Here is a 21,913-nt window from a genome sequence, read left to right on the forward strand (position 1 = left end):
ACATGCACCAGACAGGGGTGACCCTACAAGTAATGGGGCAGATTTTATCCTTGCAACCCTGCTGTTTTAGTTATGACTATTGGTGAACAATTAACCAACTCATTAGAGGACACCAGAAGTGTCACCAGTCTCAGTGTTGAGGAGTCCCATTAATCGAAAATGACATGGAAGCCCAACACAACAAGGCTGAAGCCATTCAATACTGTAAAGGCTATGGGCCCTGACAATATTCGGCAATGTATTGAAGACCTGTGCTCCAGAACTCGTTGCATCTCCAGATAAGCTAAGTACAGTTCCAGTACAGTTACAATGCTAGCATTTCTCAATAATACCATAAATTATGGCCCTGGTCTACTCCCCACCACAAGCAAAGTGATGAAAATTACTGACAACATTCCTACGAAGTAGCACTCACTCAGCAATATCCTGTTCGCTGACACTCAGTTAGAATGCCCCTTGTGCTCACCTTCCACCCTACCAACCTTCGCACAAACCAAATCATCCGCCGACATTTCTGCCACCTCCAAAAAGACCCCACCACCAGGGATATATTTCCCTCCCCACCCCTTTCCACCTTCCGCAAAGACCGTTCCCTCCGTGACTACCTGGTCAGGTCCACGCCCCCCTACAACCCACCCTCCCATCCTGGCACCTTCTCCTGCCACCGCAGGAACTGTAAAACCTGCACCCACACCTCTATCCAAGGCCCTAAAGGAGCCTTCCACATCCAAAGTTTTACCTGCACATCCACTAATATCATTTATTGTATCCGTTGCTCCCGATGCGGTCTCCTCTACATTGGGGAGACTAGGCGGCTCCGAGCAGAGCGCTTTAGGGAACATCTCCGAGACACCCGCACCAATCAGCCACACCGCCCCGTGGCCCAACATTTCAACTCCTCCTCCCACTCTGCTGAGGACATGGAGGTCCTAGGCCTCCTTCACCGCTGCTCCCTCACCAGATGCCTGGAGGAAGAACACTTCATCTTCTGTCTCAGAACACTTCAACCTCTGGGCATCAATGTGGACTTTAACAGTTTCCTCATTTCCCCTTCCCCCACCTCACCCTAGTTCCAAACTTCCAGCTCAGCACTGTCCCCATGACTTGTCCGGACTTGTCCTACCTGCCTAGCTCCTTTTCCACCTATCCACTCCACCATCCCCTCCCCCATTGACCTATTGTACTCTATGCTACTTTCTCCCCACCTCCACCCTCCTCTAGCTTATCTCTCCACGTTTCAGGCTCACTGCCTTTACTCCTGATGAAGGGCCTTTGCCCGAAACACCGATTTCGCTGCACTTTGGATGCTGCCTGAACTGCTCTGCTCTTCCAGCACCACTAATCCAGAATCTGGTTTCCAGCATCTGCAGTCATTGTTTTTACCTCTTCGGTTTTGCCAGGTCCATTCAGCTTGCAATCTCATTGCAGCCTTGGTCCAACAAGCACAAAAAGAATGAATTCCAGAAGGGAAACAAGAATAATTGCTCTTGACATAATAAAATACTTGAGTGAGTGTGGCGTCAAGGAGCCCTGCAGCAGAGCTGTAGTCAGCTGGAATTGGGGAAAAACTCCCCACTGGTTAATGACATATTTAGCACCAAGAAAAGTGGTTATGTTTGCTCAAGGGAGAGAAGGAGGCGGCTGAAAGTACACAGCTGGCCAGGCAGCAAAAGGACGTGGAGAAATCAATGTTTTGGATGTAATCCTTCTTCAGGACTGGGGGTGGGTGTAAGGGGAGCTGCAGATAAAATTGGGTGTTAGTGGGGAGGAATGAGGTAGGGATAGGTGAACACAGGTAACGGGTATGACATGGGTGGTTGATTGGGAGAATGAAGCCAGTTGGTAACTGTAAGGAAGGGTGGATCAGAGGAATGGAAAGGAGGAGTTGGGAAGGGAATCAGGGAATGGAAAGAGAGATTACTTGAAATTGGAGACCTCCGGGTTGTAGGCTATCCGGGTGAAAGATGAGGTGTTGTTCCTCCAATTTGTGGTTTGATTCACTGTGGCAATGGAGGAGGCCAAAGATGGTCATGACAGAAAGGGGGTGGGAAGGGGAATTAAAATAGGTGGTGACTGGGAGGTCAGGTCAGTCTCTGCGGGCCTGGCTGAGACACACTGTGAAATGTGCCAAGTTTATGTTTGGTTCCCCCGATATAGAGAAGAACACATCAGAAGCACTGGATACAGTAAACTAGGTTGGAGGAGAGGCAGATGAACCTCTGTCTCACGTGGGAGGACTGTTTGGGACCCTGGATGGAAGTGAAGGGGGTGGTGTGTTGGCAGGTTTTACATCTTTTAAGGTTGCAGGAGAAGGTACCTGGGGGTTCAGTTGTTTAGGGATGAAATGTTGGATGCAGAGACTGGTGGGATGGTAGGTCTGATAAGGGGTCCCAATCATCTCAGTCCCAGGACAACATCCCAGGAGTTTCTCACAGCAGTGTCGTAGATCAAAACACCTTCAGTTGCTTCAATTAATGACCATCCTCCATCAATACCATTTGCAAGAATAAATCAGAATCTAGGAATTCTTCAATAAGTAACTCAATTCCTGACTCCCCTAAGCCTGAAAACTATTTATAAGGTACAAGTCAGGAGTATGATGGGATATTCTCGATTTACCTAGATGAGTGCGACTTCCAATGATTCTCAAGAAACTCTACAAAATCCTGGACAATGCAGATAAATCTTATCAGAGTCAGGTAGATGCCATTGTTGCAGCTGCAGTGGAACAACTTTGCCGGAAATACAACAGTTCACCTTCAATCCCTCCACTAATAAGGCCTATTAACACTATACTCAGCCAGTAATCTCCAATATGTAGATTTGCAATCAATCCATCAATTGCAAAGACTCTGACAGGTCGATCTCACTGTCCACTTGTGCTCCCTGGACTCAATCGTCTCCTGATATTCAATCTCAACACTTGCCCACATTCCCACGTCACACGTTAGTTGTCATGCCGCTACATGACTTCCACTTCCAGAAGCTGCACGGCTAGAGAATTGCATGCTCTTACGGCTTTGCCAGCTTGTCGTATTGCATTTCGGTTTAATATGGATGGATAACATTGCATTTTACATTGGAAATGTAAACTAATGAAGAAATATACTAGGGACCTCGTGCAAAGCCAGTATTTTACAGTACACTTGCAAACATAAGAGGTTATTCAGCTGAGTACTGCAAGCTGACCAGGGACACAGAAAATAAATTGCAACAACAGTAACTTCCCAAGTTTCACACTTGAAAGCAGCCAGTAACATTCCGAATGACCCACAGGCACAGATCCAGAGGCCTCCTGGCGGCATGACCAGCAACAGAGTGACATCATAAACTAGAAGGTGTATGAATCACAATGACTGATGAACATGGATGATCTAAAAAGAAACTGAAAACATACAATTTTGACATGGAAAACGAATGTAAAAATTAAGATACAGAGAGTAAAAATTTGGAACCATACACCAATAAGTTCAAGGATAGCTTTCACTTGAACAGCATGCTTCAGATAGAACATAGAACAATACAGCACAGATCAGGCCCTTCGGCCCACAATGTTGTGCCGAACATTTGTCCTAGCTTAAGCACCTATCCATGTACCTATCCAATTGTCGCTTAAAGGTCACCAATGATTCTGACTCAGCCACTCCCACAGACAGCGCATTCCATGCCCCCACCACTCTCTGGGTAAAGAACCTACCCTGACATCCCCCATACCTTCCACCCTTCACCTTAAATTTATGTCCCCTTGTAACACTCTGTTGCACCCAGGGAAAAAGTCTCTGACTGTCTACTCTATCTATTCCTCTGATCATCTTTTAAACCTCTATCAAGTCACCCCTCATCCTTCGCCGTTCCAATGAGAAAAGGCCAAGCACTCTCAACCTATCCTCGTACGATCTATTCTCCATTCCAGGCAACATCCTGGTAAATCTCCTCTGCACCCTCTCCAAAGCTTCCACATCTTTCCTAAAGTGAGGTGACCAGAACTGCACACAGTACTCCAAATGTGGCCTTACCAAGGTCCTGTACAGCTGCAACATCATCTCATGACTTTTGAATTCAATCCCTCTGCTAATCAATGCTAATACACCATAGGCCTTCTTATAAGCTCTACCCACCTGAGTGACAACTTTCAAAGATCTATGAAGATAGATCCCAAGATCCCTCTGCTCCTCCACCTTACTAAGAACCCTACCATTAACCCTGTATTCCATATTCTTATTTGTCCTTCCAAAATGGACAACCTCACTTGACAGGGCTGAACTCCATCTCCCACTCCTCAGCCCAGCTCTGCATCATATCCGAGTCCCTTTGCAGCCCTCCTCACTACCCACAACTCCACCAATCTTCGTATCATCTGCAAATTTACTGACCCACCCTTCGACTCCCTCTTCCAAGTCATTAATAAAACTTACAAACAACAGAGGACCCAGAACTGATCCCTGCGGAACTCCACTTATAACTGGGCTCCAGACTGAATATTTACCATCTACCACCACTCTCTGACTTCGACCAGTTAGCTGGTTCTCTATCCAACTGGCCAAACTTCCCACTATCCCATGCCTCCTGACTTTCCGCATAAGCCTACCATGGGGAACCTTATAAAATGCCTTACTAAAATCCATGTACATCACATCCACTGTTCTACCCTCATCCACATGCTTGGTCACCTCATCAAAGAATTCAATAAGACTTGTAGGGCAAGATCTACCCTTCACAAATCCGTGCTGGCTGCCCCTAATTAAGCAGTGTCTTTCCAGATACTCAAATCCTATCCCTCACTACCCTTTCCATTACTTTGCCTACTACCGAAGTAAGACTAACTGGCCTGTAATTCCTGGGGTTATCCCTATTCCCTTTTTTGAACAGGGGCACAACATTCGCCACTCTCCAGTCCCCTGGTACCACCCCAGTTGACAGTGAAGACGAAAAGATCATTGCCAACTATTCTGCAATTTCCTCTCTTGCTTCCCACATAATCCTAGGATATATCCGTCAGGCCCGGGGGACTTGTCTATCCTCAAGTTGTTCAAAATGCCCAACACATCTTCCTTCCTAACAAGTATCTCCACTAGCTTACCAGTATGTTTCATACTCTCCTCTTCAACAATACAGTCCCTCTCATTTGTAAATACTGAAGAAAAGTACTCATTCAAGACCTCTCCTATCTCTTCCGACTCAATTCAGTTTCCCATTATTGTCCTTGACTGGACCTACCCTCATTCTCGTCATTCTCATGTTTCTCACATACATATAAACTGCCTTGGGGTTATCCTTGATCCTGCCCGTCAAAGATTTTTCGTGCCCTCTCTTAGCTCTCCTAATCCCTTTCTTCAGCTCCCTCCTGGCTATCCTGTATCCCTCCAACACTCTGTCTGAACCTTGTTTCCTAAACCTCATGTAAGCCTCCTTACAAGGCATTCAACCTCTCTCGTCAACCAAGGCTCCCTCACACGTCCATCTCTTTCCTGCCTGACAGGTACATACACATCAAGGACACGCAGTATCTGTTCCTTGAAAATGTTCCACATTTCAACGACATCCTTCCCTGACAGCCTGTGCTCCCAATTTATGCTTCTCAGATCCTGTAGTGCAGCATCGTATTTACCCTTCCCCCAATTGTAAAACCTGCCCTGTTGCACGCACCTATCTCTCTCCATAACCAAGGTGAAAGTCACAGAATTGTGGTCACCATCACCAAAATGCTCACCCACTAACAAGCCCATCACTTCTCCCGATTTGTTACTAAGTACCAAATCCAATATGGCCTCCCCTCTGGTCAGACAACCTACATACGGAGTTAGAAAAGCTTCCTGGACACACTGCACAAACACCGCCCCGTCAAATCTACTTGATCTAAAGAGCTTCCAATCAATATTTAGGAAGTTGACGAGCTGAAGCTATTCGGAAAGTTCAATAGTCTTTTTTTTTTAAAATTACCAGTAAAAGATGAGGTCTGTAGTAAAACATGATGTCAGAAACAGAAATTGCTGGAAAATCTCAGCAGGTCTGACAGCATCTGTGGAGAGAAATCAGAGTTAACGCTTCAGGTCCAGTGACCCTTCTTCAGAGCTGACAGCTAGAAAATGGAGGGGGGTGTAAATGATAAAGAACTTAAACAAGAAATTAGAAAGGCTAAAAGGGATTATGAAAAGTCATGAGCGAACAGGATTAAGGAGAATCCCAAGGTTTTTTTATACATATATAAAAAGCAAGAGGATAGCCAGTGAAAAGGCTGGCCCACCCAAGGACAAAGGAGAGAATCTATGCATGGAGCCAAAATAGGCGGATGAGGTCCTAAATGAATGCTGTGTGTCAGTATGCACGGAAGAGAAGGAATTGGTGAAGCATAGTCTCAGGATAGGGAGTGTTGAATTCCTAAGCCAAGTGACTATTAGTTGTCTTAAAGTGTATGAAGATAGGTAAGTCCCTGGGTCCTGATGAGATCTATCCCAGAATATTGAGGGAGACAAGGGAACAAATTGATGCAGTATTGACAGACATCTTTGTATCCTCTTTGGCCACAGGTGAGGTCCCAGAGGGTTGGAGAATAGCCAATGTTGTCCCCATTGTTTAAGAAGGGGAACAGGGATAATCCTGGAAATTACAGGCCTATGAACCTCACATTGGGGGTAGGGAAATTATTGGAGAAGATTCTCAGGGACAAGGTCTATACGCATTCAGAAGCTAATGGATTTAGTGATAAGTGGCATGGTTTTGTGCAGGGGAGGTCATACCTCACTAACTTGATCAAGTTTTCCGAGGAGGTGAAGAAGATGATTGATTAGGGAAAAGTGGGTGATGTTGTCTACATGGACTTCAATAAAGTGTTTGACAAGATCCCTGATGGTAGACTGGTACATAGGTGAAGTCACATGGGCTGACAAGATGGATACAGAACTGGCTTAGTCATCGGAGACAGAGAGTAGTGGTGGAAGAATGCCTTTCAGAACGGAGGGATGTGACTAGTGATGTTCCACAGAGATTACTGCTTTTTGTGGTCTACATAAATGATTTTGAGGAAAACGTAGCTGGTCTGATTGGTACGTTTGTGGATAAAATAAAGATTAGTAGAGTTGCAGATAGTGAGGAGGACTGTCAGAGGATACAGCAGGATCTAAGTCAGTTGGAGGCATGGGTAGAAAAATGGCAGATAGAGTTTAATCTGGACAAATGTGAGGTGATGCATTTTGGAAAGTCAAGTAAAGGTGGAAGTTCTACAGTGAATTGCAGAACCCTCATGAGTATCGATATGCAGAGGGATCTGGATGTGCAGACCCACAGATCACTTAAAGTGGCATCGCAGGTAGATAAGGTAGTGAAAACGCCCTATGGCAATGCTTGCCTTCATCGGAAGGGGCATTAAATAGAAGGACAGACAAGTCATGCTGCAGCTTTATAGAACTTTAATTAGGTCAACCCTTGGAAAATTGCATACAGTTCTGGTCACCACACTACCAAAAGGATGTGGATGCTTTGGAGAGAGTGTTGCCTGATGTGGGGGATTTTAGGTATGAAGAAAGGTTGACCAGACTGCTTTATCTGTCCAACTGTTTTTCTGTCTGTTTGGGATCTATCTCCACCTGTCAAAGAACCATACAACATAGGACAGGTCCTTTGGTCCTCCAAGCCTGCGCCAACACATTATGTCCTTCCATACTGCCAGAGCTGATGGTGGAAGCAGATACAATAGCAGCATTCAAGAAACACTTAGACAAATACATGAATAGGAAGAGAACATAGGGATATGGATCCTGTAATTGAAGATTGGTTTAGTATGGAAGGACAGGAGATAGATCCCAAACAGACAGAAAAACAGTTGGACAGATAAAGCAGTTTGTGGGAAAAAATAACTGTTAATGGGGACAATTAGTGGTTGACAACAGGTAATGTGTGGTAGCAGCCATGTAATTACAAAGCCTGGTGTGTGGGGGTGAGGGAAAAGGTGCTGAAGGCCTAAAATTGTTGAACTCAACACTAATTCCAGAAGACTGCAGAGTTCCCAAGTGGAAAATGATATGTTGTTCTTCCAGCTTGCGCAGAGCTCCCCTGGAGCACTACAGTAAGCCGGAGACAGAGGCGTTGGCCAGAGAACACAGTGGCGTGTTGAAGTGGCAAGAAACTGGAAACTCACGGTCTATTTTGCAGACAGAATGTAGGTGTCCTATGAAGTGGCCAGAGTTTGTGATTGGAGAAACCAATGTACGAGAGACCATATTGTGAGCAGCAAATAAAGACGACAAACCTGATACACCATTTCAGGTTTGCTATCTTCTGGCTAAACACAAGAAATATTTCACACATGATAAAGTAATTAAAGAAGCAAAGACAAGGTCATCTGACTCTGTATTCATGGACTTAAGAACAAATAAAAATTATAGCATTCCAGAGCATGTCACTTGGTGTTTCGACAGTAACAAGCTGAGTGGAATCTTTGATTGAAGACTCCATTCACCAACGACTGAAGGATTGTGAATGCTTCTCACTGCAGTTTGATAAATCCATTCACGTAACTGACAACCTTTTAAATTTACATGGTATGAAAATTAACTGTTTAATCCAAATTTTCTTCAGGGTAGATTCTAGGTTGCACTTAAATTTCAAAGGTTGAAATATGCTAAAAAGGTTGGAGACCACTGACCCACAAGAAACACTGCAACAACTCATCAAGACTCCTTCCACAGTACCTTCTAAACCCATGATCTCTACCACCTAGAACTACAGGGCGAGCAAGCACAGAAAAATATCATGACCTGAAAATTCCTCTCCATGGCACACCACCCTACCTTGCTTCCAAACAGCCATATATAGCAGCAGTTCATACTTGTGCCTGACCATTAACATCTTAAGGACAATTAGTGATGTGTAACAAATGCTGCTCTAGGCAATAGTGCAACATATTGTGAAAGAACAAATAAAACCCTCGTCATACTGAATTGTGACCTCATGGTCCAACAAGGGGAAAGGTTTTCTTAGCATCTATCCTACCATGCTCAATAATTTTAGACTACATTATAACTCTTATTCTTCTGTCAATCTGGCATCATAGGACAATCCCCTCAATCCAGAAACAATGGATTATGCTGGCTAAATTCCAATCCCTGCAAACTCTTCCAGAAGCCAAGGAGTTCTGGGAAATAAAAACAAATGTAACCATCTTTGAAGCTCTCTCAAGACCATAGGATGCAGTTGTTTAGTTTCAATGAGTTTACCATCACGTTGTCCCACTAACTTCTCCAGAATGTTTATTTTATGAACATGCTTTCTTCAGGTGCCTTATTTGTGAACACACATTCCCCATTTTTTACTTTCTATCTGTCTTCACAGTAGAGAAAACAATTGTTTAACGTGACTGTCATTTCCTTACTCCTCACTATAATTTCACCTGCCCCTGTGCTAATCATTTGCTATTTCCATATAGAAATGTACTTAAAGTTTTTATGTCTCTTGCTAGTCTTTTATTTTCTCATACTATATTAATTTCTTGGTCTTTTTGCGAATACTAAAATCCTCCTCATTTTTGGTCTCTAATAATATGACCAAGATATTCTAATGATCAAATTGTCATTGGAGCAGCAGAAAGTAGAGTTTCACATTGAAAGCAAACAAAATCCCCAAAGCATGCCAATTCCATGGGAACTGCCCAGGAAATTTAATTTTAAAATAGGCTTTTCCTGTGCTTGGAACCCTCCAAAAGAAGAGCAAGTTAAAAGGAGGAAAATTTGAGGGTTATGACTCACTCAGCTTTTATAGGCATGCAGTAAAAGACAGAGGATTAAAAATCTACTCCTGGGCAATTATTAACTTGAATTCCCACCTCATGACAGACTTGGACACCAGCATTTCCTCTCTTTACTCAACACTATTCCTCCCACCACCACTACAGCTCAACTTCATGTTGGACTGAAGCCCATCCCAACCCCACCAACTAAGGACCTTTGGTGAATTTCTGCAGTGCATCTTTCAGATAGTACACACCTCTCTGGATACTGGTGGTGGAGGGAGTTAATGTTTGGTGCTAATCAAGTAGGTTGCTTTGTTCTGGAGGGATGGTATCACGCTTCCTGTATGTTGTTGGAGTCATACTCAATCAGGCAAGTGGAAGTCTTTGCTGTATCACATCCCTGTCTTGTGCTTTGTAGACGGTTGTAACCTTGTGGACGGTTTTAGGAAATCAGGTGGCAAGTTACTCCCTGCACGATTCCTTGGTTCTGATCTGCCATTGTAGCCACAGTACTTAGAATGGCTGTCCATAGAACAGAACATTACAGCACAATACAGGTCCTCAACGTTGCGCCAACCTGTGAAACCAAACTGAAGCCTATCTCACCTACACTCTTCCATTATCATCCATATACTTATCCAAAGACCATTTAAATGTCCTTAAAGTTGGTGTATCTACTACTGTTACAGGCAGAGCATTCCATGCTCTTACTACTGAGTAAAAAAACTACCTCTGACGTCTGTCTTATATCTATCACCCCTCAATTTAAAGCTATGTCTCCTTGTGCGAGCCATCACCATCTGAGGGGGAAAAAACTCACTGTCCACTCTATCTAATCCTCTGATCATCTTGTATGTCTCTATTAAGTCACCTCTAACCCTCTTCCCTCTAACGAAAACAGGCTCAAGTCCCTCAGCTTTTCCTCATAAGACCTTCCCTCCATGCCAAGCAACATCCTAGTAAATCTCCTCTAAACCCTTGCCAATGTTTCCACGCCGTTCTTATAATTCAGTGACCAGAACTGTAAACAATGCTCCAAGTGTGGCCACACCATACTTTTGTACTGCTGCAGCATGACCTCATGACTCTGAAGCTCAATCCCTCTACCAATAAAGGTTAACACACCATACGCCTTCTTAACAACCCTATCAACCTGGGTGGCAACTTTCAGGGACCTATGCACATGGACACAGATTTCTCTGCTCATTTACATTACCAAGAATCTTACCATAAAATCATGAAGAGTATTAATAGGGTGAATGGTCAAGGTCTTTTTCCTTGGGTTGTGGAGTCTAAAACTAGAGGGCATAGGTTTGTAGTGAGAGGGGAAAGATTTGTAAAGGACCGGAGGGATAACTTTTTTCTCACAGAAGTGGTGTGCGTATGGAATGAGCTGTCAGATGAAGTGGTGGAGGTGGGTACAATTAGAACACTTAAAAGGCATTCTGGATGGGTATAATGAATAGGAAAGGTTTAGAGGAATGTGTGCTGAATGCTGGCAAATGGGGCAAGGTCATTTGGGACACCTGGTCAGTGTGGATGAGTTGGACTGAAGGTCTGTTTCCATGCAGTATAACTCTGATTCCATAACTTGTGGGAGCAGGGCTCCACAAATATCCATATGCAGGGATGGAAGAGCTCAGCACATCAGTGCAAAAGATAAGGCTGAAGCAGGACATATACACTTAATGGTAAGGTCCTAGGAGGTGTTGCTGTACAAAGAGACCTGATAGTGCAGGTTCATAGTTCCTTGAAAGTGGATAGATAGGATAGTGAAGGCAGCATTTGGTTTGCTTTATCGGTCAGAGTATGGAGTACAGGAGTTGGGAGGTCATGTTGCGGTTGTACAAGTCATTGGTTCGGCCACTGTTGCAATATTGCGTGCAATTCTGGTCTCCTTCCTATCGGAAAGATGCTGTGAAACTTGAAAGGGTTCAGAAGATTTACAAGGGTTGCCAGGGTTGGAGGATTTGAGCTATAGGAAGAGGCTGAACAGGCTGGGACTGTTTTCCCTGGAGCGTCGGAGGCTGAGGGGTGACCTTATGGAGATTTACAAAATTATGAGGGGCCTGGATAAGGTAAATAGACAAAGTCTTTTCCCTGGGGTGAGGGATTCCAGAATTAGAGGGCATAGGTTTAGGGTGAGAGGGGACAGATATAAAAGAGACCTAAGGGACTACTTTTTCACGCAGAGGGTGGTATGTGTATAGAATGAGCTGCCAGAGGAAATGGTGGAGGCTGGTACAACTGCAATATTTAAGAGGCATTTTGTTGGGTATATGAATAGGAAGGGTTTGGAGGGATATGAGCCAGGTGTGGCAGATAGAACTAGATTGGGTTGAGATATCTGGTCGGCATGGACAGGTTGAACCAAAAGGTCTGTTTCTATGCTCCTCAGCCTCCGATTTGTCGAATTGTCCACTACTATTCATGATCGGATGAAGCAGGACTGCAGTTTTGTTGACTGTTGAATCATTTAACCCTACCCATCACTTGCTGCTTATGCTGTTTTACACAAAAGTAGTTGCAGCTTCATCAGGCTGACCCCTTACTTTTAAGTATCCCTGGTGTTGCTCCTGGCATGCACACCTGTAGCATTCTTCATCGAACTAGGGTTGTTTTGCCGGCTGGGTGGTAGAGTGGCAAGTTGGCTCGGCCATGCAGATTGGACTGGAGTACAATTCTGCTGATGCCCAATCTTGAGTTGCTAGATCTATTTCAAGTCAACATAATACAAGGTGGGTCATCTCGACGTGAAGATGAGATGCAGTCTTCACAACTTGGTGCAATCGTCACTTCTATTAATATTTCATAGACAGATGTATCAGTGGTAGACAAATTGGTGAGGAGAAGGTCAAGAATGTTTTTCCATTTGTTGGCTCCTTCGTCACCTGCCACAGACCCAGTGCAATAGGTAAACTTCTAGAACTTGACCAGCTCTGTCAGTAGTGGTGCCGCTGAGCCACTCTTCACAGACAATTAGTTCCCACATGCAGAGTGCATTCCACATCCTTATCACCCTTAGTGCTTCCTCAAGTGGCTTTCAACATGGAATAAGGAGAGATTACCTAAGCAATTAATTTCTACCAGTACTAACACTGCATACAATTTGTTATGAATGTTAACTTTACACAGATATGGTGCCTTCAGCTGTGACATTTCCTCTCTTCCCCAACATCGCTTTAGTCCATTACCTTTGTTACTCTTGCTGTCACAAAGTTTATCACAGAAATGTAAATGAAGAAAGAGGACACCATCGCAAAACAAAGGCAGACAAAGATAACACCAAAAAAAAAGCTTTTACTTCATTGTTAAGTCTCAACAAAGAAAGGGATATGAGGAGAGCGAAAAGGAGAAGGTAATTCAATAGGGTGAATAGAGTGGGGATGACAAAAGACTTGTAGAATGGAGGGCCTGTGGATATGGGTATACGATGGGAGAAAAGTTACAGGACTACAGCACGCTACAACGATAGAGTGGAATGAGACCATGAAAGATGAACATGTTGACTTGAAAGTGTTGGTAGCCAATGTGATTCAGGAGGGTGAGGTTTACAAAAGATGAAGGATGGGAGACTGACTATTGAGAGTTTTGAGATTTTGCATCAGAAGATGACAAAGGCACAAGTGAGATTCTTGTTACCTAGATGGGTTAAGCTAAGTATTCACAAAGTCTTCCTTGGAGAGGAAAAGATTCAGATTTTAAGTATACCTATTTTCCAGTTACTTCCAAATATGCCATCAACATCCATTCTACATTATTAAAAAATCTACTTACTCAAATTCTGTAGCATAGTATCGCAGAAACCCCACAAGCAGGTCTCCCAGGTTTGAGCTATTTAATGAGAGGTATGGAGTAATGTTACTTCCTCTTCGGTGCACAAACTGCAGCTGCATAGTGGGCTCAAAGCACTCCTAAAAATATTCAAATTGATTCTTGAAATGAGTGATATATTTTTAAATCATTGAATACAATATTCATATAAAGAAAACAAAGTACAAGAATGTGAAAATTGTGGAGAGAGAAATTTGGTGATGTTAATACTAAAGTGGTAATACTGTCTAGATGCATCCTATCAGATATCTTCTACATGTTTCTTTGCAAAATCCCAAGTTATCCCTCATTTTTTTTGATACAAGAAGTAACAAAGGTAATGGACTAAAGTACTCCCAATGCAAAGAAAGGAAACCTACATTAACAGATAACATCAGACATAATTTTCCTCTTTGCATTTCCAATACAAGTGTAATCAGCATAAATTAGCTCTGTTTTATCAATCAAGGTGTGGGTTCAATTCAGAAATCTAGGATTCGGTAAGCATCTTCCATGGCACTGCTTACAGACAGTCTAGGTTTGGAACATGACTGTGACGCTTAATTGTTAAGAACAGCCAGTTCCTTCTACCCTATTAATTGGGTATTTACAATGAGGGAATAGTCTTAATAGAGACTCAGAGGTTAGGTAGAAGCAATTACCAGTACATTGGCAGGAATAAGGGTTAGCTAAGTCCTAGAATGAAGATATTCCCTGTGAAGAAGGGATATATGAACATCAACACAACAGCTCCTAATTATTGATTACTAATTACCATGCCAATAAAAAGATGCTTGCATTAGTCAATTTCACTGAGCAATACTGGATCCATTAGCCTTACATTTTTCAATCCATTTTTACTCCTGTTTCTTTGGTATTGCAATTTTTTTTGTTGACCCAATATAACTTGGGCCATTTCAGGATAGTCCATTTGTACTGATGAACAAATAAACTTGTAATGCATTAGTTTTCCTAAATAATTCATTGCTAATGAGATTTCCAAGTTCTCAAAGGAAAATATATGATGATCCTGGAAATGAGCAAAACTTTGGTCAATATCTTGGATTCAAATAAAAAGCCATCAGTTTTTGCAACAAATGATGTTCCAGAAACAAGCAATTTGCACAGAACAAAACTGGATAGAAATTACAACTAAACCTTTGACTGGATATTGAACTATACTTTTTGCATTAAAAACAGTATTAAAAACATTTTACTGTTAATACCATTTTAGTCATAGAACTAAGAATGTTACTTACCGGGTGCTCTTTCTGAAGAGATGGAATGACGGGTTCAGGTAGAACTTAAAAAGAAACAAGAAAAGTGACATGAGAATGCAAGAACATGAGAAAGAAAATGTAGGAACAAGCTATTCCGCCTATTAGGTCTGCTTTGCCATTTAGACCATGGCTGATATGACTGCGATCTTAACTTCACTTTTCTGCCTTTTTCCCATAACCCTCGTTTCTGATGAAGGGCTTATGCCCAAAACGTCAACTCTCCTGTACCTTGGATGCTACCCGACCTGTTATGCTTTTCCAGCACACTTTTCAACTCCGACTCTCCTGTATCTGCAGTCCTCACTCTCAGTTGTCAATCCACATCCACGACAATGCAGTTGATTCTTAACCGCACTCTGGGTAATGAGGGAGGGTTAATTAATACTAGTCTAACGTGCGCTAGCCGCACCTCATGAATGAACGCTTTTTTTTTAAAAAAAAGGCACAGGTTACCAAATTTGGATAAAATCAACATAGAGAATGCAACCCAGACAGATGTTAGCTTTTTGTTGCTCACTATCAATAATACAGTAACATTCTATTCATTGAAAGTCAGTTCCACTACTTCTTAAATTGCCTTTTTTAAAAAATGAATTTTGGGCACAGAATCTTTGGAAAGGTATCCCAGTGAGAATTGTTAGCAAACTTATCATGTAATCTTAAGAAAAAATTACACATAAAAAATAATTAATAAAATAAAAAATTCCAAATATTTATATTTGAAATAATTCAGGACAGATATTCTAACCAAAATTAAATGACTGATTCAAACCACTTTCAAATATTTCATTTGTCCCATGGAAAAAACAGCTGTAGTTATTCAAAATGCTGCATCGCAGATATACTGGATTTACTCAAGGATAATATCTTGTTATTTTGAGGTATCAATCAGAAACACAGCATTATAATATTTGACATTAATCAATCACAATAAAAGCTTAGGACCTTCATCATAATCTTCCATCTACATCTTTTGGGAGGAACAGAATTCTCATGGAATAAAAGGTTGCCCCCATTAATTCTTGTTGCAGATGGCATGACCGGAAATTCTGCTAACTGCATATTCACACTAAACAAACAGGAGTGCCTCTCTTAAATGTTACAAACTCCAAAAGCTTGTGTGATTTCAAATAAACCTTTGCAACTATAACTTGGTGTCATGTGACTTCTGACTTTGTCCACCTGAGTCCAACACTGACACCTCCGTATCACAGTATATCCATAATGTAAACTTCAAATAAATATTTCAATTAAATCATTAAAATTTCATACAAGCCATGCATTATATGCTTTTAATGAAACATACTGTCACCACTTTCACCATTCAAAATAAAGTAAAGATAAACAAAGCATTCCGACTGTTACGGGATAGGAGAGATGGTCAAAGGGTCCCTACTTTTTCCACCTTTCAACCATACAGGTGTGTGTTTTAATATCAAAGTGCTGTGACTGTTGAGAACAGACAATGACAGGTTTTCTCAAGTTATTTTGGTCAGACATGGAAGCTAACTCCATGTCCTTGTGTAGCCACATATACATCGTCAGGAAAGAAAATTCCCCTTTGTTTTATAAACAGAGGTCTGAATTTTCACTCAGTCCAGGATTACAGACCTAGGTGTGCTCATATCAAAGCCTTCTATAACTGTAAAGAAACCTGCTTGATCTTCTACTCCAACTGCCTTGCGATTGTTGTGATCCCAGTTGATGTTAGCACCGGACAAGTTAGATCCAGAATAAAATCCAACCTGATAGATCAAATTTTGTCTTTTTTTAAAATGGCCATTTTTCATAAATGTAAGGACACAAAAGTGCAGGTTTAATTTGAACATCAGAACAGAAGCATATTACAAAAGAAAAACAAAAATAGAATGAGACGTCAAGCTATCCAAATATAACGCAATTTGAAAGATTTCAAAATAAAGGAGAAAACCAAAATCCCACTCAACACCACATCATATTTCAATAATCCAAATAATTCTTTCCCTGTCAAATCTGTAGATTTGACTTAACTGCTCCTTCTCAGTCCAGTTCCATGAGACGTGAGCCCCTTTTGCATAACTGTTCAGACAATTGAGAATTTACACTTTCTCAGTCTGGAACTTTTACAAACTAAATCGGTTTCACTAAAGTAATTTATTTACTCAACTGCTCCTCGTTTCTTGAGATTGCTACTTGCGACCGAACCTAGACAGATCTTCTTCAATCTGCGCAAAAGCTTCTGAGCTAAAGTTAAAATAAACTTGCTCTTCCTACACTTTGTTAAATTAATCTCTATGACCATAAAACCCCACAGTATAAATAAGCTAACGACACTCCAGGAGAGAGTTTTAAAATCATGGTTCCAGAATGATTGACCCAGTTCTTTTTGAAACTCACTTTACAAAAATTAACCAAAACTCATATGCCACTAATTTGAAATGCAATCTTTTACAAAAAATTACATACACAAAAAGATCTCACACCTTTCATCATGCAGCAAAAGCTCTTGTACCACTTGCACTTACAAGGACACCAGGTTGGCCTGCATCAGTACGTCAAAATCCTTTCAAGCATCAAAACATTTACAAGATTCACAAACTTTAAAAGAGAAATCAGCTTTTCTACTCTTACCAAAATAAATAACTCCATACATCCCTATATTACACCCCATCTGCCACTTAACCACAATTACTTTGAAATCTGTCCTCCTGGATTCCTTCATATCATCAGCAAACTTGGGTACAAGTGCTCTGACACTTTGCCCAGCTCATGAAAATTAATTGTAAATAGCACAGCTTCTAGTTCGGATACTTGCAGCTTAGGATAGGTTACAGAGCATACAAAATAGGAGATGTAGACCATTCAGCCCCTCACACTTGCACTGCCATTCAGTGAGACCATGCTTGATCCATTAATTTCAAATTCCAATTTCCACTTACCTGCAGTAAATCTAGATTCCTCTACTTAATAAGAATCGATGCACCGTATCATTAAAATATTTAATTACCCTATTGCCACTGCATTCTAAATCTACTGATAGAGAATAAATGTCACCATTCCGGTCTTGAAAGTGCAACTCTCAATTTTAAATTAATGCCCCTTGTCTGGGTTGACCTACAAAAGAAAAACATCCTTTCCACATCCAAGGTCTTACAATCTTCAATTAAGTTACCCTTTACTGTTCTTAACACTAGTGGAAACAAGCCTAGCCTATCAAACATATCCTCATGGGACAACCAACTCATTCTAGGTATCAGCTTGTAAACCTCAAGTCACCTTCAATACATTTACATCCTTTCTTCAACAAGGAGTCCAAAATTCCACACAGTAGTGGTCTCACCAAAGTTTTGTATAATTGAAGCATAAACATCCCTACTGCTATATGCAATTCCTTTCAAAATAAATACAGCATTCCATTAGACGTCTTAATTACATGCTCACAAACCAGAACACCCAAGTTTATCTGCACCTCTGAATTCTGCAACCTTCCTTCATTTGCTGTCGAAGTGAACATTTTCCCACAATGTATTCCATAAACAGGTAGAAAACCTTTATCCAAAATTCCAAAATCTAAAAAGCTCCAAAATCCAAAGTTTTTTTTGTGAAGTTTTATTTCATTAACAAGGTTGTTTGGCATGAAAACAGTTAACCGAACTCCACACCCACTCATTGCTTGTCATTCAAATGCGATGGGGCGTGGTGGCGAATATGGTGTATCGCCTTGCACTGGCAGGCCTCAATTCTGTTTTCGGGCCTGTTTCTTACACGGAGTCTGGTGTTTGGTAAAATTTTTAAAACATTTTCAACAGTCACTTAGAAAAGTTCTGAATTCTGAAAGCCAGCTGGTCACAAGCATTTTGGATAAAGGATTGTGTACCTGTATTTTTTTTTGTCTGCTCTCACAACATAATAATATCTATCTGCAACTTTCTTATTCTTTCCTCACAATGTACTTTCCTATTTATCTTGGTATGGTCTATGAATTTAGACAACATACCTTCACTTGCTCCTCATTGCTGAAAGGGGAGCCCTCAGAACAGACCCTTGCAGGGCTTTACTCATTATATCCTGCCAACCAAGCAAAGACTCACTTCTGCATTTTGTATTCTGCAAGCTAACCAATCTTCTATCCATGTTGATATGCTACTCCATTTACCATATCTTTTATTTGTCGCAACAAATGTGGCAACTTATCAAATGCCTTCTGAAAATCTAACAATTATATAGACTCCATTTTATCTATAACACATTATTCCTTCAAAGTTCTCCAATAACTTGGTTAAATGTAATTTACTTTTTGATTTACCATGTTGCGTTTCCAATTACTGTGAATTTTTCTGAAGTGTGCACCTTTAACTTCTTCAACAATCAATTCTAATACTTTACCAGATATCACACATCAAGCTAGCTGGCCTATAGTTTGTTGTTTTATGCCTCCCTCCTTTCTTGAAAGCAGAGGTTATATTTGCTACTTTCCAGTCTGATAGAATCTTTCCTGGATCTAAGGACTTCTGGAAAATTAACACAGAAGCACCAATACCCGATAGCAACTTCTTTTAGGTTCCAAAAGGTGAAATCCATCTGGATCTGTCAGTTTGCAATTTCCTAAAATTCTTAGCAGCACTTTCCTTGTAACTGTAATTTGCCAATTTCCATGTTCCCTTCTGCCTCCTGAGTTGTGATTATTGTTGTTCAATTCTGGTCTCCCTATTGTAGGAAAAATGTTGCGAGATTTGAAAGATTTCAGAGAAGATTTACAAGCATGCTGCCAGGATTAGAGGGTTTGAGCTACAGGGAGAAACTGAATAGACTGGCGCTATTTTCCCTGGACTGGAGGAGGATGAGGGGTCACCTTACAGAAGGTCCCCCATTCAAAGTTACCAGCAATTCCCATTTCATGCCTCTGAGCTCCCAAAACTGGGTCTGGGTTAAGTTGGGAGTTCCACTACATAAATTTAAGTAACAAATACAAGCAAACAATCAGGGAGCATTTTGTAAAGTCTGGCTGTGGATAAAAAAAATCAAGCTTAAAGTTTTAGTGTCAAGGTCTAAGTCACCACAGGCTTTCTCAATGTCATTGAAGCAGACAGTTACAAACATATACATATATAGTTTTAGGGAGGGGCTGTAAAAAGTTAGAAAATTATGTAAATATCACGAAGACTTACTTTGTAGGTAGTGTAACACCATCAGAACCAAAGAGTAACTACTCAATGTGCCACGGCTAGCATCATTGATTCCATGGTAACGGGCCCACTTTTTCACAACCAGCACAAGAGGACGGACACGACTCTCAACTGCATAAAAAGAAACAATAACTACTTCAGGAGTGCTTATGAGGAGAGCAATTGAATATTTAAACAGTCAATGACAAGCCAACTCTAACTGGTTTTAGTTTCCAATTTTCTGCAAAATATAATTTGCATTCCTATGTAGGATTCAGAAAACTAAGAACTGGTGGATGAGAAAGTGTGTCTCACTTATATTACTACTCTGGTAGTCACATGACACTGGAACTGAATTTGTTAACGAATCACAGCAAACAATGTTTATCAGTTAGTCTACAAAGTCAAACGAGATTTCATAAAAATACCAGAGGTGAAAATCTAATGCAAGTTATCTTTTTACTCAAGCAGTCTACACTTACTTGGTGTCATGTCTTAAAATACTCTTAATGTATCACAAAATACTTTTCTCAGAGAAATCTATATGGGTACTTAAATTAATAAACCTATTGGGCCAAATGGTCTGCTTCTATGCTGTACATACTTAATTTCCTGAGATGTATAGCTTCAAAATGTTTCAATTTCAATTAATTATCCAATGCATCACCAATTAAAATGATTACAGATAGGCTAACTTACAACTGAAACAGCTGAAATCCATGAATATAAAATCAGAATATTCTGAATATATATCTAACACATTAAGTTATCCACTTTTGTGACTAAACCAGTGAAACAGAAAACAAGTAGACCTAGAGTTTTAAATTAATTCAAAATCACTCAAGAATAAAATATATGCACAGAGGTAAAAGCCTATGGCTGCACTGATGCTTTGTGCATCTCACAAAGTGCATCAACAGCAAGGCATGTCATTTAAAATATAATTTTAGTGACATGGTTGCTGATCATTTTGAATGGAATTTCACATACAGGTCAAAAATATGACAGTGCTCTGAAAAAAAACTATGTATTAAATGGTTACATTCTTCATAATTCAAAAGTAGACAAAATATACTGATGTAGAATGAAAAATGAAATATCAATAACTGCAGTTATCTAGCGCAAAAAAAATCGTTCAAGGGAACAACACTGACCTCCAGTGGAGGATACTAATAAATAATTGCAAATATTGGAACAGTTTTAGCCCCTGAAAAAAATATACAGCATTACTCAAAACTACAATTCCAAGAGATATACTTGTGCAGAATCCATGCCAAATCATTTTAACAGGTCTACACAATAAAATTGAAAAGTTTTTCAACAGAATTTAAGCCAAAGTTAATAGGAATAGAAGTATTTGCAGAAGTTCTGCACAAATCAGGTGATTTCAAGAGGCTAGAAGTTGTTACTGTATTATTTTATCAGAAATCAGTGAAAAAATTTCATTTCCCAAAGAACCTGGGTTCAGAGGTACTTTGAACACAGTATTATTGATTCAAAAATACACCCTTATCATCCTTGGTGTTTCTAATTATGCACAAATTTAAGTTTGAAACAAAAGGGCTAACTCTCCTAAGGACGCAATCAAATCATTGCACAAAACCTGAGAAATTATTGGAGCATTTAAAAGAATTGCATTGACATAGCACCTCATAATATTCTCTGAGTGTGTTTAAAAATTCTTCTGAACAGCAAACACATTTATTTTGTGACTAAGCACAGAGGCCAAATAATGCACATCAGAATTCTACCAACAGTAACATTGAGAATAATTTGTAGATTCAGAGGTGAAGCAGCCTGTTTTCAAGCAGCCTGACAAACCATCACAATCACCGTCCATGCAAAGACGTTCTCCTATCATTCCCAGATTTTAACAATGCCTCCGACAAGAACTCCTTCAATATAGGTCAGGCTGGGGACAGGAAAGAATCTTAGTACATCAAGTGGCTTTT

At 40.8% G+C, this 21,913-nt stretch overlaps 1 protein-coding gene across 3 annotated transcripts in view; it reads right to left on the bottom strand.

Moving 5' to 3' along the window:
- tent2 (terminal nucleotidyltransferase 2) overlaps positions 1-21,913 on the bottom strand; it is a 97,468-nt gene that overhangs the window by 22,982 nt on the left and 52,573 nt on the right. For all 3 annotated transcript variants that reach the window (XR_009645967.1, XR_009645968.1, XM_060843516.1), the window contains exons 10-12: positions 19,965-20,093; positions 14,797-14,840; positions 13,502-13,638 (exon numbers count right to left, since the gene is read on the bottom strand). Coding sequence is in view for 1 of the 3 variants with exons in the window: in XM_060843516.1 (XP_060699499.1) it covers positions 13,502-13,638; positions 14,797-14,840; positions 19,965-20,093 (310 nt within the window). In the remaining 2 variants the exon portion in view is untranslated. The remainder of the gene's footprint in view (positions 1-13,501; positions 13,639-14,796; positions 14,841-19,964; positions 20,094-21,913) is intronic.

This window comes from Hemiscyllium ocellatum, chromosome 2 (genome assembly GCF_020745735.1).
Source record: "Hemiscyllium ocellatum isolate sHemOce1 chromosome 2, sHemOce1.pat.X.cur, whole genome shotgun sequence".
In the NCBI taxonomy this organism is placed as follows: Eukaryota; Metazoa; Chordata; class Chondrichthyes; order Orectolobiformes; family Hemiscylliidae; genus Hemiscyllium; species Hemiscyllium ocellatum.